This window comes from Chanodichthys erythropterus, chromosome 2 (assembly GCF_024489055.1).
Source record: "Chanodichthys erythropterus isolate Z2021 chromosome 2, ASM2448905v1, whole genome shotgun sequence".
In the NCBI taxonomy this organism is placed as follows: Eukaryota; Metazoa; Chordata; class Actinopteri; order Cypriniformes; family Xenocyprididae; genus Chanodichthys; species Chanodichthys erythropterus.
This window is the reverse complement of record NC_090222.1, coordinates 2486746-2511800: the sequence shown is the minus strand read 5'-3', so window position 1 is coordinate 2511800 and position 25055 is coordinate 2486746. Positions and strand designations below refer to the sequence as shown.

Below are 25055 nucleotides of genomic sequence, written 5' to 3'. Positions count from 1 at the left end.
TGTGAACTAAATGCAAACATCTTTAATGTAAAATATCTTACTCAGGACAGTACTAAACAAAAAATATCATGCATTTTTTATTATCCTTCTTATTTTATTAAAAAAAAAATCTCATTTTCACAGATTCTGCAAGGGGTTCACATACTTTTTCATGCCACTGTATAAATGTGTATATATATATATATATATATATATATATATATATATATATATATATATATATATATATATATATATATATATATACTTGGCTCTCAGCCAATCAGATTCAAGGACCAGAAAGACCTGTTATACACAACTTGTCCTTGAGTTGCAACCTTGAGTTTGTAGAAAGCAATGAATAAAAATAATAATGAAGGTGAGTAAACATTGTCAGAATTTTCATTGGGTGAATTACTCCTTTAAAAAGGACTTGCACATAATTTCTAATATGGTAATAATCTCTCCTGCACACATACTGTATAGAAGTACAAAGGCAATCTTCCCTATTCTCTCTGTTTACATGTGTAATTTCCTTTATTGGCTCTTTAACAGGGTAGGCTGGGATTGTGCTCATAAAAAACAGGCATTAACACGCTTTAGACAAAGTACAGTACAATTTCCAGTGATAAACCTACCCGTACAATAACTGTTCTGATAACCCTCTATCAGGGAAACTGTGGAAGTACAATATGTAGTTTTCACAAAAGCTGTCAAAAGTAAAACTTACAAGCAAACTTACACATAAACTATAGCCAATTTCATTACACTGATTTTGGTCTGATGGGAAAATCTGAAAAGCAGACAACAGAAAGATTGAACCTTGTAAGCTAACATTAGGAAACTTAAAAAAAAAAAAAAAAAAAAAAAAATTATATATATATATATATATACACACACAATATAAACATATTAGAATATATAATATTTATGGTGTTTTCATAACACAAAAGATTGTCTAAATTTCTGACAACAGTGCTGTAGTAACCTCACTGTTTGAATAGTTATAAAATATCTAAAATTATAAGGGTTGTATATTTGTTTTTATTTGACTGTTGTTTATCGGAAACTTGCTCATTTTTTGTACAAAATTCAGTACTTAAGAAGTGAAATTATGCCTTTATGAAAAATATATAATAAATATAAACAGACAACACAAAACTAACTTTTTTTGCAGAAAAGCTCTAGCGTCTTCATTCACTGAAGTGTTGATGATCTGCCCTGCATTATCAGAGAACGTGAGCAGCTGGACAGGCAGAATTAAACTAACATCTCTACACAGCTCACGCTTTCTGTCTGCCGCGCACAGGAATCAACAAGCAGCGCATGCACTGGACTAATGCATTGTTTCGTATGATTATGATTTAAAACCCACTGTGAATGCACCTTTCAGATGACAGATTTCTCTGCGGGGAGAACACAAAAACTGCTGTTTATATTTATTTATGATAAGTGACTTTCAGTCCGAATGGAACCAATCTGAGCTCATAATCTGGAGCACGGTTCACTAAACGGTGACCTCTGCACCACACAATAAAACGCAGTTATCTGACACGAGCGTGTGCATGTGTTCAACAAACACACTGAAGATGTATTTCCGCTCTGTGTGTGTGTATCATGCGTACACCATTAAAGAAATTATCACCTCCGTAAGGCTGCAATTTTTATGTGATTACTTTGTGATTGGGATGAGAAAACCATTCCTCTTTTTTTTCCTCTAATCGAGTGCTTTGAAAATATTAGCACACATCTGCGACGGAGAGCAGAAAAAGCTGTTTGTTCACATCTTGAAATGATCTGAAGGCATGCAGTGGAACGGAAAGAGGAATTTAATGAGAGATGACACAGGCTTTTGCAGCAGAAGCTGCGCTGAGCCGTACTGTAATCACCGTTAAAGAGATACTGAGCTTCTCGAGAGAAGAGGGAACAGAAGACAGGAGGGAAACTAACAACGGTAGCGAGGCAAAAGAAGTGAGGCAGTGAAAGTGTAAAGACCTATTCACATGCTGAGTGATGCTCCAATGTGGCAAACTGCAAACAAGATCTTTCATGCCAAAGCTATTCACCATCTATGAGAAACATCTGCATGCCTGAACAACAGACTCCATGCACTTTTCTCATAATTACTTTACTATTTAACTGGTGTGGCAGTAATGTTTAATGTATGTTTGAAGCTAGCTAGAGTTTTCTTGCTTGTTTTTAACATACAAGCTCTATATTTTGCAACTCTATAGTCCCTTTCACAACAATAACAATGTGAGAAAGCAAAACTACAACCACAAAGATCTAGATCTAGAACTACAATACCCATTTCTTGCTCACTAACCCCTGTGCGCCCTACTCTCATCCCCACCTCTCTCAACAGGGGGACAGGAGAAACCTCAATCAACACATGGGAGTAACGTGCTGCTTATTTGAAAAAGTAACTCAGATATTTTGTTTGTAAATTTAAAAAAAGAATTGCATTCATTTAGCCATTCCTTGAAAAAGCAATCTGATTAGGTAAAACCACTGCTGAGGATGAACTCTGACCTCTCTCTCATCCTGGTGGAGCCACTGTTTGGGGTCATCTTCTGTAGCCAGAAATGCAATGAGGTCCAGAGCCGTGAGCCGTGTCTGCCGGCGCGATGACACAAATATGAGGACCGGTTTGGCTGGAGAATGTGTGCGAATAGCTGCAGGACAGTGGAAAAAGAAAAAATAATTAATCAACCAACATCATACAAAAACGAACAAAAGCAGGACGATAAAGAAAATACGGTCACACTTTAGATTAGGGTCCATTTCTCACTATTAACTCCTAATTCCTGCTTATTAACAGTTAGTAAGGTAGTTGTTAAGTTTATGTATTGGGTAGTATTATGGGATGTAGAATAAGGTCGTGCAGAATAAGGCATTAATATGGGCTTTTTTAAGTACTAATAAACAGCTAATATCCTAGTAATATGCAACTAGTTAATAGTGAGAATTGGACCCTAAACTAAACTGTTACTAAAAGGACAATCTTGGTAACAATTTTGATAAATGTACAAAGAATAATTTGTAATTTGTCTCAAGCTTTAAGAACAGGTCAGTTCAACTGGTGACCATCCATTTTAGGGGTGTAATGGTGCACAAAAACATGCATGTACATAAAACAACAATGTGCATGTGGAGCAGTTAAAACAACACTGTATTTGTCCTGCACACATACATACTGAAAGAAAAGATCCATGCCAAACATTTCTGGTATGAATACACGTACCGTTACACCGCTAGTAGTTAATAGGAACACAATTACACCTGCCATCTACTTCAATGTGGAAGGACTAAAATCTCCAAAACTGTTTGCCAGGATTGTGTTTCAATAGCACACTTCAAATCAGCAATAATATTTACAACTATATCATAAATATAAATTTAAGCAAAATTCATGAAAAAGGGAATTGTCAAAAGCAGAAGTCATCACAGTGGTGTTAAACTTCGACAACAATTTTGTAGCACAAATGAGATTTGAGCACTTTAGTAAGGAAACTTGTTTCCACCACTGAACAAAAAATAAAAACGGTAATTGCAACTTTTAATCTCACAATCTCACAACTTTTTTCCTTTGCAATTGAGAGTTTATATCTTGCAATTCTGATTTTATAACTCACAAATTGCAAATTTATATCATGCAATTCTGAAATAAAAAAAATTGGAATTTTGAGATTAAAAGTTGCAATGGACTATATGCACAGTTACTTCCTGGTTGTCGTTAAGCCAGCTCGGGCATTTCTGGTGAACTGTTATCTGTTCATTCTGTAGTCACTGTACATTAACACAAAACCATCAATGGTTGACTTTTTAATGTTGTATTCATATTTTAATGCAGTTTACCTAATTGACCAATAAACCAGTTTTATCGATTGCAATAACGACGAAGCTATTCAGACCGTTTAAAAACGCTGTGTCTGTAATTAGACACGCACACGCACCCCCCCCCCCCAGCACTTCAAATGTTATTTTTAATGTGATGACCACAAACATTATGTGTTCATCCTTCTGTGATTGTCCTCATTGTAAAGCTGAACGTTTAAAAATGTAGGAAATTCAACATTTGATAAAAAACACTTATTTAAAAATAAAAAAAGACAATAATTACCACTTTAACCAGCAGGTGGCGGCAAAGTAGCATTTATTTGTGCATATATCAGTCATTTCCTCTAATTGATTTTTACTTCGTTTTTGACTAAATATTACACATTATAAAATAACGGTTTAAAAAAACATTTTGTCAATGTTAAGTATGAAATACTCCAAAAATCTCATGAAAAACAATAACTTTTCTTGTGAATGAATGACACAGAAAGCGAGCACTACACTTTCCCTTTATAATCACAGCAGCTGTCAGTCAGTGCAGCACAAGATCACACTTGTAAAAACACATTTTATTCAATTAATCTAAGTAAAGTGCATAATAAATATTTAATATTTCTTGAGCTTTTTTTCACATAAAAGTGTGAAAACTGATGGTCGAATTGAATTTAGCCGAGGAGGAACAATGAGGTACGTCTTTATTTATTTATTTTTTATGCTGTCTTACGTTTGAATAACTAAATTAATGCTATGCCTGACTGTTTAAGTGATTCTATTCTGATTATAAACTAAGTATTACACTACTGCTGCTCAACACACCAGCACATGACTCTCACCCGAAGTTTTCCAGCTGGCTTATATTTATGCGGAAGTTCTAAAGAATGCTCCAAACATATATCTTTTTAATTGTTTTATTCCGTGGCGGAAACAAGCTTCCATACTTAAGATACAAGTTAGGTCACACAAATGTATCATTTAGAACACTTTAGAACACTTGAAATGTTGAGTAAACGTTTACAGAATTATAATTTCTTTTGCACAAACTTTTCCTTTAATGTGTGTGTAAATGTTACTGTAGTATCGTACCCTGGAAGACAGGTTTGTTCATGCTGGCCATACGAGGGCAATAATGTTGGCCCGGAAAGCCTTGGATGTGAACCTCCAACGGCACTGGGCGAACAGAGGGCCGGAAATTAAACAGTCCCACCTGAAAAAGAGACAGACAGACAGATGAATTAAGGACAGGGCCACAAAACAGTGTAAGAAAAAACAGGGCCAGAAAGTGAGAAGACACAGAGAAAGACTGTAATAAAGAGAGAGATGGAGTGCCCAGCTGGCTGTGTGCCTGACAGAGTGGCCCATCTGGGGGTAATTACAGCCCGTCATTGTCCCCTGTCCCACAACCGCGCTCTCACACAAGTGGCCCGGGCCTGGGTGCGTGTGTGCACATATTTAAAGGGCTAGATAATGGATTGGGCAGCTAGAGACGCGCCTCAGTCCAAACAGCACACGTCAGATTTATGGAGACCCCCAGCCCTTCCTTCCCCGTCTGTCTAGCAGGGTGACATTTCAGCAATAGTAAAAAAAAAGGTTTACATAACCACCGCTGTCTGCCCTGATGCGGCTACAGCGCCAACATGCTGCTGCACGCTGGGAGAGGGGTGCTGGTTATTTATAGACCCGTGCGCGCACATACACATATAAACGCAGAATGACTGACAGAACATTTGGTCGGCTATCTGTAATGGAAACAGAATGAAAATGATGGTACCGCTAGTACAGTGTTACAGATAATATCGCTATTCTACTCTTTTGACTTCATCCCTAATCATTATGGGGGTAAATGAGGCATGATTACACTGAAACAAGACCCATCTATTACATCCAACTCAAAAAAAAAAAAAAAAAAAAATACAGCATTCAGGGGCCAAGATTTCTTGCTTGATTTGTATTGCCGTGAATCATATGCAAATCATATCAAATCTGAGAAGAGGAAGCAGCACTGACCCCGAAAATATTAATTTGCCTATATATAAAAGTATATGGACGGCTTCCAAAAGTGATTTGGATATCGCAAGTCTATCATTAAATGTAGTAGATTAGACATGATGTTAGAAGGGTATGTATGTGAAAGCTGAGATGAGCTAATGGTTGTGTATTGTGTGGGTTTGTAACCTGTCCGATGCCCAGCCAGTCGGCTAGATCCCGTGCGTTAGCCAGCGCGGTAGAGAGTCCCACCACTCGGACTGATTTTGAGGTGTGTGATGAGATAAAGTTGGTTCTGGACACAATGACCTCTAGAACCGGTCCCCTGTCCTCACCTGTGGAGTCAAACAAAATGCAAAAACTGTAACAATACCATTCTTATACACTATTATTAGAAACTATTTACCAGCATTTTTGTTCACACATCATCCCTAAAGGTCATTTACCAGTAAAGACTGTATGTGTGAAAGGGGTTTATGTTTATATGTGAATATAAAGCTGTCCATCAGTCCGCCATTTTGTACTTTTTGAAGCGTGGAATTTTTGATTGTGTGGCCAATAGAGAGGTCATTTAGTTTAAAGTTACATATTGCAGATTTAAAATAATATTTATGCACATTTTTTTTTTTTTTTTATATAAATGAGTGTGATGGCATTTCAGATTTTGTTTGAAACTGGAGAAACATACATTTCACTACTACAATTTTTGTGCATTGTGAGCCTAGTTTTATTTTCCATGTTTACATTTATGCATTTGGCAGATGCTTTTATCCAAAGCGACTTACATTGCATTATTCTATACATTTGTATCTGAATATGTGCAATCCTGGGATCGAACCCGTGACCTTAGCATTGCTAGTGCCATGCTCTAACCACTGAGCTACAGGAAAGCTTATGTTTATATACATGTATATAAACATTTATCTAGGTCTGGACAAAATAATAAAACCAACGCAGGCCAACAAAATAATTCATCCTTCAAGCATAAGGGTCTTGAAGGAGGCTCTTTAACCAGTCTATCAAATCAAGAACCTCCCATACATGTGTGTAAATGCATGCAGATACTCGTGCGTATAGGGGTATTATCATCTTATCCAACTACACACGGTTCAGGACTGAAGATGTCCAATTCATTTATGTCAAGGTCCTTGACTTTAATACATTGCTAGCAGCTAGACTACATATGTGGACACCTGAACACCAGACTCATATGTGCTTGTTGAAGATTTAATTTCAAAACCATGGCCATTAACAGTGGTTTGTTCGACCCTTTGATGCAGTATAATAGTTTCCACTCTTCTGGGAAAGCTTTCCACTAGATGTTGGAACATGGCTGCTGGGATTTGCTCTCATTCAGACACACGATGTTGGGAAATGGGGCCTGGCATGAACTTAAGGTTTTCAAAAGGGTTTCAGGTCTGCAGGCCAATCAAGTTCTTCCACACCAGACTCCGTAAACTATTTCTTTACTAGCCACTTTTTGAGGCTAGAACAGAAAAGGTAAAGCCCATTCATCTAAAAAACATATTTAAGGATATTCCATGGCTGTACATTTGATTTAATGCATCCGTTAGTAATGGATGTGGCTGAAATTCAAACTCATTAATTAGAAGGGGATGTGAATGTAAGTTAGGCTATGTAGTGTGAACTGTTAAAAGATGTATGTAAGTATGTAAGTTTTTATGCTGAAATTCAATCTCCTAACCCAGTTTATTGTTCACTGACTACTATTAGTATGCCACTCACGGGTTTATCTCCTCCAAAATTTTAAACATTGAGCCTCCCAGGCACCATCAAATCACTCTCCACCTACAGCCCACCCATATTTGTCAATCTCTTTCCAGCTCAACCTATTGCATGAGTTTGGGGCGTGGATACTGTAGCAGGCTGATAGTTTGGGGTGTGGCTACTGTAGCAGACTGAGAGTTTGGGGTGTGGCTACTGTAGCAGACTGAGAGTTTGGGGTGTGGCAACTGTAGCAGGCTGAGAGTTTGGGGTGTGGCTACTGTAGCAGGCTGATAGTTTGGGGTGTGGCTACTGTAGCAGGCTGAGAGTTTGGGGTGTGGCTACTGTAGTAGCTGGGGAGTTAGGGGTGTGGCTACTGTAGCAGACTGAGAGTTTGGGGCGTGGATACTGTAGCAGGCTGAGAGTTTGGGGTGTGGCTACTGTAGCAGGCTGAGAGTTTGGGGCGTGGCTAATGCAGTAGGTGGGGGGGTTAGGGGTGTGGCTACTGTAGCAGGCTGAGAGTTTGGGGCGTGGATACTGTAGCAGACTGAGAGTTTGGGGCGTGGCTAATGCAGTAGGTGGGGGTTAGGGGTGTGGCTACTGTAGCAGGCTGAGAGTTTGGGGCGTGGCTACTGTAGTAGCTGGGGAGTTAGGGGTGTGGCTACTGTAGCAGACTGAGAGTTTGGGGTGTGGCTACTGTAGCAGGCTGATAGTTTGGGGTGTGGCTACTGTAGCAGACTGAGAGTTTGGGGCGTGGCTACTGTAACAGGCTGAGAGTTTGGGGTGTGGCTACTGTAGCAGACTGAGAGTTTGGGGTGTGGCTACTGTAGCAGGCTGAGAGTTAGGGGTGTGGCTACTGTAGCAGACTGAGAGTTTGGGGTGTGGCTACTGTAGCAGGTTGAGAGTTTGGGGTGTGGCTACTGTAGCAGACTGAGAGTTTGGGGCGTGGCTAATGCAGTAGGTGGGGGGTTAGGGATGTGGCTACTGTAGCAGGCTGATAGTTTGGGGCGTGGCTAATGCAGTAGGTGGGGGGTTTGGGGTGTGGCTACTGTAGCAGGCTGATAGTTTGGGGCGTGGCTAATGCAGTAGGTGGGGGGTTAGGGGTGTGGCTACTGTAGCAGGCTGATAGTTTGGGGCGTGGCTAATGCAGTAGGTGGGGGGTTAGGGGTGTGGCTACTGTAGCAGGCTGAGAGTTTGGGGCGTGGCTAATGCAGTAGGTGGGGGGTTAGGGGTGTGGCTACTGTAGCAGGATGAGAGTTTGGGGTGTGGCTACTGTAGCAGAAGGAGAGTTTGGGGTGTGGCTACTGTAGCAGAAGGAGAGTTTGGGGTGTGGCTACTGTAGCAGGCTGAGAGTTTGGGGTGTGGCTACTGTAGCAGGATGAGAGTTTGGGGTGTGGCTACTGTAGCAGAAGGAGAGTTTGGGGTGTGGCTACTGTAGCAGGCTGAGAGTTTGGGGTGTGGCTACTGTAGCAGATGGAGTTTGGGGTGTGGCTACTGTAGCAGGATGAGAGTTTGGGGTGTGGCTACTGTAGCAGGATGAGAGTTTGGGGTGTGGCTACTGTAGCAGGTGAAACCAGAGGGTGTTAGCTGGTGTGGGACCATTACTGTTGCATCTGGCTGGTAAACCTCTTCAATCCATTCATCATCTTCAAATCTTCTGTTTAGTCCGTCAAGGTCAGATGCAAGTAAAAACATGAACACACTGGAGAGCCGCTTTATAATAGAAACTGAAACTGTAATCATAATTTAAAGTGACACTGGCATGTTTTTTCAGGTTTAATACTGTAAAGCTGCTGCTTTAAATAAATCAACTGTATAAAGTGCTAAATAAATAAAAGTGATGTGACTTGACTGGAGTGCCGAATTGCAGATCCAGTGCAAACATATCCACGTCACTATGATTAGATGACTGATTTCTGAACTGCTGTTTTCTCAGCGCTGTCATTTTTGTTGTATGTTTATTGTGTCACTGAGAGGAAAGCGTGAAGCACATATTTAAATATTGCTCTGATCGGCGCCGTCATGATGTTCAGGTCTTTTTATCCCTTATTGAAGAATGAAAAATACTTTGCCATGAGTATATCAGGGCCTTTACCCAGAAGATGGATCTCGTCTATGATGAGAATAGCCACTTTCTGCACATAGCTACGGTTCTGCCAGCTGCGGCTGACTCCATCCCATTTCTCTGGAGTGGTGACGATCAGGTCAGCTGCAGCTATGGCCCGCATGTCTGGAGTAACGTCACCTGTTAACTCAACCACCCTAGAGAGACAGAATATGATAATGTGCAAATAAAGGTCATGGTATAATAACAGATACATATTTGCCAGAGGAATCTATAAACACACTCACTTCCTTCCAAGTTTCTCTTCTATTCTGATCTTCCAGTCCTCGATCCTCTCTCGGACTAGAGCTTTGAGAGGAGCAATGTAGACCACCTGCTCACACAGATACATGCAGGTTAAACCGTGTCGTGGTAGCTAAAACCCTAACATATGGCAGAGGTTCAGACCTTGGAGGTAGGGTACATGTTGAAGACTCTGAAGATGGCCATCTCTGCAGCGATGGTTTTTCCCGAGCCGGTGGGGGCCCCCAGCAGGACGTTGGTGTCCGTGTGGTAGAGTGTGTGGAAGATCTGCGTCTGAATGGGATTAAAGTGCGTGAACTTGTAGAGACTCTCATACTCCCTGTTTCCCAATGCAGTCACAGGCAACGGCTGAAGGTCCAAGAGCTCTGGAATTAAGCAAATGGAAATTACATATTGAAAATGGTATCCAGTACGGGTCAAAAGTTTGGACACATTACTATTTTTAATGTTTTTGAAAGAAGTATTATGTTTATGCTCATCAAGCCAGCTTTTATTAAAAATAATATTCTGAAATATTATTACAATTTAACAATGTTTTTCTATTTAAATATACTTTAAAATATAATTTATTTCTGTGATGCAAAGCTGAATTACTTCAGATCCTTCAGAAATCATTTGAATATGCAGATTTATTATCAATGTTGGAAACAGTTGTGCTGCTTAATATTTGTTTTTATAACCTGTGATTCTTTGATGAATACAAAGTTAAAAAAGAACAGCATTTATTTAAAATAGAAATCTTTTGTAGCAATATACACTACCGTTCACATGTTTGTGGTCAGCGCTGAATAACTGAAATGCTGAAATGACCCCATGTGATACTGATCAAAAATGATCAAATGACTCATTCCACACAACATTTAAACTAACTCATTCTATATAATGAATAAAGGAGGAGCGGATATTCCATCCACAGGAGGAAGGTTGCTGACAGCTTGGATGTCATATGTGTGCATATGTGACGCACCTGTGTGTGGCGGGTGTCTTTCAGGCAGAATGAGGTGCTGGAAGTTGATGATGCACACAGCTTCAGAGCCCAGCCAGCGGTCAGACACGGCTCGGATGTAATACTGAGAAGGCATGGGCTCAAAGATGGGTATAGTAAAGACCACCTGCTGCGGCTCTCCACTCAACACCTGACAGCACCAGAGAGAACATGTTAAATGCGTTTGTAATCACATCTCCAGCTCACTGTGTGATGTACTGTCGTCAACCTAATCTCCATCCTCTACAAAATAAAATTACACTTGCATTTTAAATTGAAGATTTTTTGCAGATAGTCAGTGTTATTTTAGTAGTATCCACCTTATTTTGCAATGCGGAAGTAAGATGTTTTCTGTGAATGTGTGATACTTTCGATTCACTAGCCACTATAGGTAAATAACTAGAAGAATGACAAAGAGCATTAAACAGTAAAACTACTTGCGCTATAAACCAGTGTGTTTATAATTATTAAAATATATTTAAATAATATGATAAGAAATGGCAGTTTATATCAAGCAGCATAATGAGCTGCTAAAAATAACTTTAAGCGAATGAGACTGGATAATATTTTTAGAAGTTTTAGTAATTTTTTTGTGCTTGTCATTTTTATGTTGTTTTTAATATTTCTGTTTAGGTGTTATTTTAGTTTTAGTCATCATAATACCTAAATTTACTTTATTTTAGTTGATTGCCAGAGCAACTTTTTAGGTTTTATCTAATATTTATATTTTATTTGACCTTAACTTTTGACCATTTGACTATTTTTAATAGTTTTAGTTCTAAAGTTTTAACAATAACAAAACCTGCATATCACTGTCGGGCGGAAATCTTGTTTCTACATTTTCGGCATTTTTTTTTTTTTTTTTGGGGACACTGTACAAATTGTGAATAAAAAAGGAATGCAATAATTTACAAATCTCATAAACTTATATTTTATTCACATTAGAATATAGATAACATATCAAATGTTGAAAGTGAGACATTTTGAAATGTCATGCCAAATATTGGCTCATTTTGGATTTCATGAGAGCTACACATTCCAAAAAAGTCGGGACAGGTAGCAATAAGAGGCTGGAAAAGTTAAATGTACATATAAAGAACAGCTGGAGGACCAATTTGCAACTTATTAGGTCAATTGGCAACATGATTGGGTATAAAAAGAGCCTCTCAGAGTGGCAGTGTCTCTCAGAAGTCAAGATGGGCAGAGGATCACCAATTCCCCCAATGCTGCGGCGCAAAACAGTGGATCAATATCAGAAAGGAGTTTCTCAGAGAAAAATTGCAAAGAGTTTGAAGTTATCATCATCTACAGTGCATAATATCATCCAAAGATTCAGAGAATCTGGAACAATCTCTGTGCGTAAGGGTCAAGGCCGGAAAACCATACTGGATGCCCGTGATCTTCGGGCCCTTAGACAGCACTGCATCACATACAGGAATGCTACTGTAATGGAAATCACAACATGGGCTCAGGAATACTTCCAGAAAACATTGTCGGTGAACACAATCCACCGTGCCATTCGCCGCTGCCGGCTAAAACTCTATAGGTCAAAAAAGAAGCCATATCTAAACATGATCCAGAAGCGCAGGCGTTTTCTCTGGGCCAAGGCTCATTTAAAATGGACTGTGGCAAAGTGGAAAACTGTTCTGTGGTCAGACGAATCAAAATTTGAAGTTCTTTTTGGAAAACTGTGACACCATGTCATCCGGACTAAAGAGGACAAGGACAACCCAAGTTGTCATCAGCGCTCAGTTCAGAAGCCTGCATCTCTGATGGTATGGGGTTGCATGAGTGCGTGTGGCATGGGCAGCTTACACATCTGGAAAGGCACCATCAATGCTGAAAGGTATATCCAAGTTCTAGAACAACATATGCTCCCATCCAGACGTCGTCTCTTTCAGGGAAGACCTTGCATTTTCCAACATGACAATACCAGACCACATACTGCATCAATTACAACATCATGGCTGCATAGAAGAAGGATCCGGGTACTGAAACGGCCAGCCTGCAGTCCAGATCTTTCACCCATAGAAAACATTTGGCGCATCATAAAGAGGAAGATGCGACAAAGAAGACCTAAGACAGTTGAGCAACTAGAAGCCTGTATTAGACAAGAATGGGACAACATTCCTATTCCTAAACTTGAGCAACTTGTCTCCTCAGTCCCCAGACGTTTGCAGACTGTTATAAAAAGAAGAGGGGATGCCACACAGTGGTAAACAAGGCCTTGTCACAACTTTTTTGAGATGTGTTGATGCCATGGAATTTATAATCACCTTATTTTTCCCTTAAAATGATACATTTTCTCAGTTTAAACATTTGATATATCATCTATGTTGTATTCTGAATAAAATATTGAAATTTGAAACGTCCACATCATTGCATTCTGTTTTTATTCACAATTTGTACAGTGTCCCAACTTTTTTGGAATCGGGTTTGTATAAAGGCTAATGTTTTATGTTTTTAAAGAGTGGTGAAGAGTGTTTTAGTCTAGCATTTGTCGTTGAGTCACAACCAATACTGTGTGAAGCACAGCCTGTGTGTAGCACTTCATCTTTCATAACATCAGATTTTGGCAAAATGACAGAAAACTGAGTGCCCACATATAGATACAGTAAACTTTATAACCCGCAAGTTGATGGAAATGTAATGCGATGTGCTTACTGCCTCAGATGCGACCATTATAATGACAGATAAAACACACATGTCCAACAATCGCTGGTCAAAAACCTTGTTAACTCCATTTAAGCATGAAACATTTTGTAAAATGTTAATAATACACATGTCAAGTGTCTAAAGCTACAATATTAACTTTGACAACACAGTGTTTAATTATTTAAAAATACAGCGTTTTTTGTTTGTTTTTTTTTTCATTGAAAAGTATTGTTTTCACCCGTCAGTGGCGTTATTACATTTAAAGGTGTAGTGTGTAATTGAACGCTGCTTCTCCCAGCATATGTCATGCTTTGATCTGGTGCTGAGGTTTACAGATGTCAGCAGATGTACCTGTTTCTTCTGCAGGAGGAAGTACTCAGAGTGGTAGATGTGGTCGTTGATGGGATCCTCCACCCATAACCACCAGGGCTCTCCCACGGAGCCATGGACCTGTTTACGACCAGATCAGAAGAGTCATAAAACTGATACAGTGAGAACAACATGTCCATGTGTTAAGTTTCTAGTAACAAAAACATTAAAGAAAGTGGACACTAGCAGTATGACCAAACTCCTATAACATGAGAAATATAGGAAAACTTCACTTTAGACTACTTGTGTGTTTAAAACATTTCTTACATAAAAAAAGAGAACATTTTCCCCCATCTATTTGTCCTTTCTTCATGTGGCTATTAATTCCAGACAAATCCCATATAATGCTTGGTTTATATTTTCATAACTGTATTTAATTTACTGTTTTGAGAGGTCTAATACAGTCCAAATTAAACATGTCCAGTGGCAGGAACTCTTGCTAATCACTGCTTCAGAGACAGTCAAATCTGCTGTATTGGATGGTTTGTCCTCAGTGAAATGTAAGTGAAATCTTTATAACCTGTTGAGCCATAGCCTGTTTTACATTAAAGCCAGTGATATACTGTACGTATCGCCAGTCAGCTCGTAGTTTGCATTAAAGCTTCTGGATGATCAGAGCCTTTCCACTTTACTCATGGTGTGGATAAATCATCCTTGGGTTGTTTGATCTGAATCTGAATCTAATCTGAATCACACAGCTTCATTCACATTAGAAAATGAACTGAAGCCAGATTTAAAACATTCTTCAACATGCACTGTAAACATGTCTGAAATCAAAAATTTTAATTTATTATTAATGATCAAAAATCCTAAAACATAAATCTAATAAAATAATAATGTAATAAAAATAACTAATTAACTGAACTGTAATAAATTAATACATGCAATAAAATTTGACAAACAAGTAAAGTTTGTGAGTTTGTCACTGAGAGAGAGAGAGAGAGAGAGAGAGAGAGAGAGAGAGAGAGAGAGAGAGAGAGAGAGAGAGAGAGGGGACAAGTGAACAGATGCTGCCTCAAAAAAAAGAGGCAGCAAAAAAGAAGAGCCTCACTGAAGGGATTCTCTCACACACACACTCACACACACACACACACACACACACACACACACACACACACACACACACACACACACACACACACACACACACACACACACACACACACACACACACACACACACACACACACACACACACACACACACACAGTTTATAAAGGCCTTTCTTTAGCAAAGTTAATTATACACATCTAATTAAAAACATATTTTATGTACTTTAAAATAGACTTTTTTATATTATTATTTACTACTGTACTATTTTAAATTGCATTAACTAGAGTCAAAACAATCAAATACTTACAAGTGTCTTTGTTAAATAATTAGACAAGTACACGTAGTTTAGTAATATTATTAACTTTCTGTGATGAAAACTGTAATACAAAGTGTATGGGGGAAATGTAAATAGAATATTATAAACATAATAAATTACACTACTGTTCAAAATGTTTCGGTCAGAAAGATTTTTATGTTTTAGGTCTCTTCTGCTTTGTTTGATCAAAAATACAGTAAAAATTACATTATTACAATGTAAGACAGCTGTTTTATTTGTGAATATATAGTGTGATTTATTTATTTATTTTCAGCATCATTACTCCAGTCTTCAGTGTCACATGATCCTTCAGAAATCATTCTGATATGCTGATTTGATGATCAAGAAACATGATTATTATCAGTGTTGAATACAGCTGAGCTGCACAATATTTTTGTGGAAACTGTGTTACATTTTATTTTCTTCTCAGAATTCTTTGATAAATAGAAAGTTCAAAAGAACAGCATTTATTTGGCATATAATCTTTTGCAATATTATAAATGTCATCACTACTGTCACAATTCAATGAATCCTTGCTGAATAAAATTGAGACCTGTCAAAAAAAAAAAAAAAAACTTTGTAATGTAGTGAAAGGTATTGTGTATGATGTACATGCAGTACTGAGTGGATTAAGCATTATGTAATGTTTGTTAATGACATGTTAATGTGGCGGAGCGAGGACATGCTCAGAGCGTGTTCGCGGGTGATTAGTGTTGGCTGATGGTCATCCAGCTGTTTAGTGTCACGCTGGAGGAGTTATGGAGCGGGCATAGAGCGGCCCATCTGTGGCCCATCACAGCACTGGCCCTCAAGAGAACAATAGCAGCCGATCTGGGCCTATTCAAGCCTTTGTGCTCTTAAACGCAGGGGAGGAGACGGACAAATCAATGATCCTTCAGCTCCTCCTGCACGACCTACTGTGTGTGTGTGTGTGTGTGTGGTCCTGATATGTTGCGGGTACAAAATGTCCCAACAGAGATGACAATATCTGAAATCCTTGTCCTTGTTTTTATATCCTTGTTTTTATCCTTGTCTTTGTTGTTTTGTTTTTTATATATATACACATGTATACATATAATATTATAATATATAAGAGCAACACTGACTTTTTGCCACTTTTTCCCCTGTCAATTTCTGGAGAACAGTGTCATAACCCACAACAAAATAATTGTAATGAAATAAATAAATAAATAAATAAAATAAAATCTCACAAGAAAGCAGTTAAAAGATTTTTGACAAAATTTGGAGGAAAATCAACTGTAGCACTGAACTTGTCACCAGTGCCTGTAATATTAAAATTTGAATAGGTTATTTTTTTAGGCTCCATATGCAAGATTTTTAAGATTTATGATATTTAAGATTTATGTATTCAAATTGCATATACAAGTGCCATCCATTTGGATTACAGTTTTAACAAACTAATACATAAATGAAACAGGTATGATTTCTGTAATAGTACCAATAATCTGAATGCTTTTAAACACAATAATCAGGTGCATACATTTATCATCAATCAATCCAATTTGTTTCAATCTCATACATCTTAAATATTGTTTGATCCGTGGTTGTTTAACTGAATAAATGTAATTGTGTTCATATTTTAAAGCAGTTTGAATACATACATTTTGCAAATAGAGTTTCTGAGGTCAGAAATCTTACCGACTCATTTACGCATGACTGACAAATATGCATCACATTACGTTTACTAGTTTGTTTATGTTAAAACCGTGTGATCCAAATGATATCTGCAATAAATCTTAAATTTAGGCTTAAATATGTGGTGTGGGGATGAGTGTGCAGTACAGTTTGGGATCTGCTGGAATTGAAAATCCAGATACACCAAGGACTAACGCCAGTATGTAAAGCCCTGGATATGGTTGCCATGGTTACCTGGTCATTCCACCTGAAGTCCGGAGTGATGCTGAGGCGTACGCGCAGGACAGTGCGTGTGATTGGCTGAATGCTGGACTCCATCAGGATGGAGGGTATCTGATGAACACACTGCTTCACCTTCAGCCCGATGTTCACATGATGCAACATGTGACCTGTGCACACACACACATACACTTAATAAGTAATGCAATCTTCCAAGAAGCGGGAAAACAGCATATTTGACCTTAACTGCCTATGATGAAGTCTAAAACCGACAAATCCACATGATTTTCTTGTGTCAGACTGACCGATCTCATCTTTGCCCATGTCTCTGAGTTTGTCCACCGTGAGCTTCTTCTCCTCCATCCTGGACAGCACTGACGGGGGGAGCACGCTGAACTGCCGCAGCGGGTGGGCCCAGCCCCACAGACGCTTGTCAATCACTTTACACAGGTTCAGCAGGCGGTAGGTCATGGCCGGCCAGCGCTTCCTCAGAGCGATCTCAAACAGAGCCCGCACGATACGAGCAGCATTCTGCGCAGAAAAGACAGAGAGACTCTCAATCACACAATCAAGTGCAGCACTGAATGATATGACAGCGCTCTCGGACTACATCGAGGCCATGGACACACATGCTATGCTTCCATCCACCTATTTTTAGGTGCGTTTTGGGATATTGCGTAAAAAAAAAGTCAAGATGTGCGTAAATTCTACAAATGCACATTAAAATTGTATGCATTCAATAGAGGTGTATATTTTTTATCTGATAAGACGACAAACTATGATGGGAAACACATTTACTGAATAAATCCCTTGATGTGCAATAGAACCTCATGTGACTTTGCCTCAGCAGAGGCTGTGATTGGATAAACTCGACTAACCAGTGGACCAATCACATCGCAGCATTTCAAATGTTGGTTTGGTGGTTCTGAAAGTCAAAGTCTATCTTCAGAATGATTTTGGTTTAATTCCTCCAGAAGCGTCTTACGAGACTGTGCTCCAAAACACCAGCATCCGAACGCAAGATCACATGACAGCGTTTATTGTGTTTCGTCTGACGCTCTGAGACCAGCTCATTTATGATGGAGAAAAAAGAGCCTGATTGAAGAAACTTACATTTTTATTACTGATATTTTGCACCAGGAAGTGATCATTTTGTTCTCTTGAACACATGGGATGGAAACGCTGCTTTATTCGCAAATGTTTTATGCCATATTCCAATTTTGCGCACAAGTTAAATTCTCGACTTTGGACGGAAACCCAGCTAATGATAAATATGGCTGTCATTAATGCTGTTTTGAGAGTGACAACCACATTACTAAACCAACTCGTTGTTATTAAACTATTATAAACTGAACAGTTCTGATTTCTTTTACAATATTGTATTTCTCTTTTATCTTATTTTTGTAAAGTGCTTTGAGATTTTGAGGTGTTTTATTAACATTTTTTAATAACCAGTCTTATAAATAGTCGACACTGTCATTATAAATACAGAAGTTGAATTATAATAATTAAAAACACACCAGAGATCGAGAAACCTATGGATGCCAATTTCTGCCACATATATGAAATGATTTAGTAAATCACAATTACCACATATATAAGTCATACTTATGAGATAAAAGTCAAAATAATGACATAAATTGAAATTACATGTCAAGAATGACTCCAAAAATGAGTCAAAATTTTGACTTTTTATATCTTAATAACTTTTTATCTCTTAGTTTAATTTTTAATATTTTGACTTATCTTATAATAATGACTTGTGTATCCTGATGTATTTAAACTGCTTTTGTCATAATTTTGACCATTTACTCTCATCATTTTTAGTTGGCATGTCATAATTATTTACTTTTCATGTCATCATGTCATCATGTCATCAACTTTTATGTCATAATATTAGTACATGACTTGTGTATCTCGACTATGTAAAATGTTTTTGTCAAAACTATGACTTTATAATTCATAATTTTTCCATTTTATCTCATAATTTTGACTTCTAATAATGATTTAGCATCTAAGTATATGAGTTTTATCTATTGTTTTTGTCATAATTAAGTCAATTTCTTCTGTCATAATGATTTTTTTTAACTTTTTATATGATTTTTATGTGACTTTATATGACATACTTTTCACGTCAAGATATTTTGTTCTTACATGCTGGACCAGTTTACTAGTGGTAAACCAGAAAGTCTAATGTTTAAAAGAACATCTTGTGTTTCTGGCTCATTGATTTGACTGTAATTCCTTGAAACATGTTTTTATAATGAGATCATCTCAAGAGCATTTTGTTGGACATGCAAACACATGCATTGAAGAAATACCCTATATGTCACATAATTATGAATAATTGATTGCACGACTAAAAAATGTCTTTTAATAAGGGGCTACTGACATAAAACGCTGGTGGTGGAACTCAATGACTGCTAACCTTAGTATAAAACATCTTGTCTAATGTGCAAGCGTCATTTTAAACAGATTTGTCATATACAATTCTTTTCTTATGGGATACAGCTTTTTTAAAGGTCTCCTTTAAATTTAGTTCATTATCTAGAACACATTTTCCTGAATGACTAATGTCCGTTTGCTTTGACTGCTGTCGGTGTAAATCAGAGCCCAGCGGCCGTATGTTTGATGGCTGAATGTGAGTTATGCTCAGATGGCTTACAGAATCCAACATTACTTTGATCTATAAGGTGCAGGTTTACTCACAGATCTGACTGCTATGATGGACTGATCTGGTGTGTCACTGATTGATTGGGCAGAAATGGACGACTGTTAGCGAAGGAGGAGGACAAACACCTGCTGACCCAGATGCTGATGTTTAACAGGCCACGAGAGCAACCAAAGTCTTTCATCCGACACCCGTCCGTATGGATGAGTACCAGAAGAACGGTCCCCGTGACCCAGTTCACAACACTCACTCAAAGTGCAGAACACGAAATGCACAGCTTTGAACTTCAAAATGAGGTTTCTTTCAAGCTGGAACCACCAAACTCAGACTAGACCTTCAGACTGTTCTGACTCGGGTTGCTATCTCTTTTCTAACTGATCCGACTTACAATCTTTCAAAAAATGGTGATTAAAAATTGGAAAAATCCCATAGACTTTCATTTACTGAATGCTCAAATGAGTCAAAACTGTTCAAACTCCATCCGTCCATCCATCCATGTTACGTAACAGTTGGTGTTATGTTGAGATCCGCGTGTTTTCCGGAGGTCTTTTAAACAAATGAGATTTATATAAGAAGGAGGAAGCAAAGGTGTTTGAAACTCACTGTATGTCTTTTCCATGTACTGAACTCTTGTTATTCAACTATGCCGAGGTAAATTCAAATTTTGATTCTAGGGCACCTTTAAATCTACTTGTGATGTTAGAGGTGACAAACAAATTATTTTATTTAGGATATTTTTTTAAAGATTTAATTACACAATAGTGTTTTGAGAAAACAGTTTGCTAATATCACTACTTAAAATCAATTGAAATAAATGCATACATTTGTGTATTTCAGGGGTATTTAGTGCAAATTTATGGTTTCCAGTTTAAAGATGCACTTTTTTTTTTGTGCAGCAAATTTTAATGAGCAAAATAGAAACATTTCAAAAGGAATCCATGTGATCTGGAATTTCACATGAAGGCAAAATGAGCAACGGGTTTAAGTTAGTCATGCAGATTCTAAAAGCTGCTTGATTTGAATGAGACTTTAGTGTGTGAGTTGTGCTTCTACACTATTGACAACAATTAAGCTTTTTTCCTGCAAAACTTCACAAATGTGACCTTCAACTTAAAGGATTAGTTCACTTTTAACTTAAAATTTCCTGATAATTTACTCACCTCCATGTCACCCAAGATGTCTTTCTTTCTTCAGTCGAAAAGAAATGAAGGTTTTTGAGGAAAACATTCCAGGATTCTTCTCCATATAGTGGACTTCACTGGGGTCCAATGGGTTGAAGGTCCAAATGTCAGTTTCAGTGCAGCTTCAAAGAGCTCTACATGATCCCAGGCGAGGAATAAGAGTCTTATCTAGAGAAACCATCGGCCATTTTCTCATTTTTTTTTTTTTTAATTTTATACATTTTAACAACAAATGCTCATCTTGAACTAGCTCTCTTCTTCTTCTTCTCTATTTGAATTCCAGCAGTGCAGACACTGCTAAGTGTATTAGCCTCCCCAGGTCAAAGTTTGAACTAAACTGTCATATACAATATGCTAGTGCAAGTATATAACATTTAGTTCAAACTTTGACCTGTGGAGGGCAGTAATACACTTAGCAGCATCTACACTGCTGGAATTCTAATAGAGAAGAAGAAGAGAGCTAGTTCAAGATGAGCATTTATGATTAAAATGTATCTTTTTTTTATTTATTTTTTTTTTAGAAAATGGCTGATGGTTTCTCTAGTTAAGACCCTTAGCTGCACTGAAACTGTAATTTTGACCTTCAACCGTCTGGAGGCCACTGAAGTCTATAAGGAGAAAAATCCTGGAATGTTTTCATCAAAAACCTTCATTTCTTTTAGACTGAAGAAAGAAAGACATCAACATCTTGGATGACATGGAGGTGAGTGAATTATCAGGAAAATTTAAGTTGAAAGTGAACTAATCCTCGAGATTAAAACGCAACAAGATTTCTTGTTCGAGGTGAAAAGCTGTCTTGTGATATTGCCATGATGGAGTGTGAGGGTGAAATAGGATAGAATATGCCACTGCTACGTTTACATTACGTTTCCACTGTCGTTTTGCTTCTTACAGAAAAATAAATAAATAAATAAAACATTTAATTCAATTGGATGACGGTCGCTTCAACTTTGGTCTCTCTTTGCACTTTGAATATTGAGAGAGTACTTTGATTATGGTTGCACTAACGAAGACTAAAGCAGAGTTCAGACTGCATGATTTTAGCCCCGATTTTGGCTCGCCGACAGGTTTTGAGAAATCGCAGACAAATGCCCGAAATCACAGGCAAATCGGTGCTCGTTCACGCGAGTGACAATCACGCAGTGTGAATGAGCAAAGACGTGATCTGAGAGAATCGCCGACGAGTCGCCGACACACGTGAGATATTTGGCATGCTAAATATCTGGACCTGTCGGCGATTCAAAGTCCTGCTGTGTGAAAAGTGTTCTGACTGAAAACTACATCGGCGATGACCGACAGCCAATGAGAGAGCGAGATACAGAGCAGCGGGGAGTTCGGGGAGGAGTTATAGACCACAATATCAGCAAGCATAGCTTCATTCACATAAACATTACAATTCTATCAAATAGAAACAAAGCACAAACATTTGCTTGACCATCCGCAACAGCAGCACATTGAAAAGTTATGTATTTACCTCCAACTCTCTTGCAGAACACACAATCCACAGTCTCCCCAACCATTTCCTTCTCCATATTTTTCTTTTCTTTTTCTTGTTTTCGCTGCAAATCAGTGCACAGCACAATAATAATAATAACTCCGGTCTTGCACGCGTGATATCGCGTTGTTTCCTTGTCACATCTCGCGTGTGTTTGGTTGTGAAACATAGTTTGCGTGCCAGACAGAGTTGTCGGCGATTCTTCCTATTGTAAAGTCATGCAGTGTGAAACCTTCTGTCTCCGACCCATCGTGCAATTTGAACACAACAGCGACTGAATGCTGGCCAAGATAGTCATGCAGTGTGAAAAGAACAGTGACCCGACTACTGTGAAAATCGTGCAGTCTGAACTCGGCTTAAGAAAAAACTCATTCATTTTTATTTATACTGTTTTTATTTCTATGATCAATTTGTGGAAAGGAGTTCAGTTAGGAGGACAAAAGTTCTCATATGAAATCATACAGGAGAGAAAAAGATTATTAACTCTTTCCCTGCCAGCGTTTACTGAAAAAAAAAAAAAAAAATTACTAGCCAGCGCACACATTTTTTTTTATCATATTCAAAAAATAAAAAATAAAATAAAAAATAAATGTTTTTTTTTTTTTTTCCTAGCACAAGCGACACAGCCTCTTATTTACACTCAGGTGACTCACAAATGCTTTGGGATTTGGGGTTCGACTGAATCATTAAAAACAGAACTGGCTCCAAAGATGCATCAGCTCAGAATCGAGCCTTTTCTCACACTTCACATTCACATGCTGTCGATTCCTCCAACAAAATTTCGGAGCCATTCCGATCTTCAGCTGAATAATGGGAAGAGTCTCCATCCCTGAACAGATGCAAAAACCATCAAAATAATAATTGTGTGTGTATATCTAAACATATACATCTAAAATCTCTGAAGGGTGACGGAGAGAGATATCTCAGAGCCGAGCATCAGAGCAGGTCTGGATTTAAAATCAACATACGTTTGACACGGAAATGACTCCCACTGCCGGATCCCAGCTGCACGTCTGAAATCAGCCGGATTAGGAGCAAAGAGGGAATTTCTCAGAGCTATTTCAACTATCTGACCACATGGAAGCTGTTATAATGGAATCGCAGATATCACGGATAGATGTCTTCCACAGAGAGGACGTCCCATCCTAACCTCGGAGTCAGATAAACACTACAAAATAGTTCAACTCAAGATTTCTGTCATCATTTAGTCCTTATGTTGCTTGAAGCATGTATGTTTTTTTTTGTTTTTTTCATGAACACAAAGGAGATCTATTTTCTATAGTCTTTTCCACACAACACCTATGGATATTCACATCACAATATAAGTAGATTTCATCCACACCTCAATTCAACACTTTCAAATGTGCCACCATGACACAAGAACCATGATATTCAGATGCTGATGTTTAACAGGCCACAAGTTAACAACACCGTGGACTCAAGCCACAGCACCACAGAAACGCTCCCGCTCATTTTCTCGGCCACTATAGAGGGTGCATTAAAGCTGTAGACCAGAGGTAATGGTCAAACGAAATCCAAATTTTGAAAACTTTGCTGTAGTACCCTTTTTTTAAAACATTAGCCAAGTCATTTATACACAAGTTTCATAAAATATATAAAAAACCCTGGTAAAATTAGTAATATTGTAAGACCATTACCTCTAGTATGAAGTTTCCTAAAAATTTCCCACAGCACTTTCCTAAATATCTGCTTTTCAAAATGCACGTGCAAATTTGTCTGATCTGTTTGAAGCGATCTCGGGCAGCAACGCAAAGTTGATTCTGAGGTAGTTTGATCTAATATCTGATGTTTTTTTTAAAACGTCGTTGATTTAAGTAGCAAATGAGAATCAATTAAATTAATGTTTGTATTTTCAGACAAAGGTCTTCTAAATGATTTTCAGTTTTGTTCAATGTAATTCAAGCAATAGTTTTTCAATAATGGAAGAATATGTAAAAGTATGGTATTTGGGGTAAAAAGCGCTGCTGATGTTGGGGCAAAAGGCACAATAATTAACATCATAATGAATAGCTGGATAACTTTTCCATTTGTTGACATGACATGGTTAGATTCACATAGCAAATATCATATATCAAATTGGGTATTAATCGATATAATACCCATATTTACAATGAATCATCAACAACAATCATATTTAAAAATATTATATATATTTTTTTAATATTATATTTTTATTTTGGCATTAAGGCAACATAGAACATTTCAAAGAGACAATGACAAGAAACAGGAAAAAAAAAAAAAAAAAAAAAACTTGAATGATTTTTCAACCTTTAAAAATATTATATTAATCATATCATATAATAAAATATAATTTATTATTACTGTAAATCTATATTAATATTTTGGGATCTCCTTCAATGCTTCCATAATCTTTACTTTTTAAAGTAATTTTCTTTCTGTATTTTTATATTATTATAGGCCTATTTTAATGACAGTATATTTATTGAACACAAATTAATTATTTTATTTATCAAAATAAACAGAAAATAGTACACATTTTGCTAAAGTGGTTCTTCTAAGTATTAACCTAGACATTATT

At 37.7% G+C, this 25055-nt stretch overlaps 1 protein-coding gene across 2 annotated transcripts in view; it reads right to left on the bottom strand.

The window, feature by feature from the left end:
* The window catches only part of ascc3 (activating signal cointegrator 1 complex subunit 3), a 260611-nt gene that overhangs the window by 37969 nt on the left and 197587 nt on the right, over positions 1-25055 (bottom strand). For both annotated transcript variants that reach the window (XM_067399556.1, XM_067399566.1), the window contains exons 21-30: positions 17454-17679; positions 17164-17318; positions 13887-13985; positions 10863-11031; positions 10040-10260; positions 9880-9965; positions 9623-9789; positions 5992-6137; positions 4903-5023; positions 2512-2654 (exon numbers count right to left, since the gene is read on the bottom strand). In XM_067399556.1, the coding sequence (XP_067255657.1) occupies positions 2512-2654; positions 4903-5023; positions 5992-6137; positions 9623-9789; positions 9880-9965; positions 10040-10260; positions 10863-11031; positions 13887-13985; positions 17164-17318; positions 17454-17679 (1533 nt within the window). The remainder of the gene's footprint in view (positions 1-2511; positions 2655-4902; positions 5024-5991; positions 6138-9622; positions 9790-9879; positions 9966-10039; positions 10261-10862; positions 11032-13886; positions 13986-17163; positions 17319-17453; positions 17680-25055) is intronic.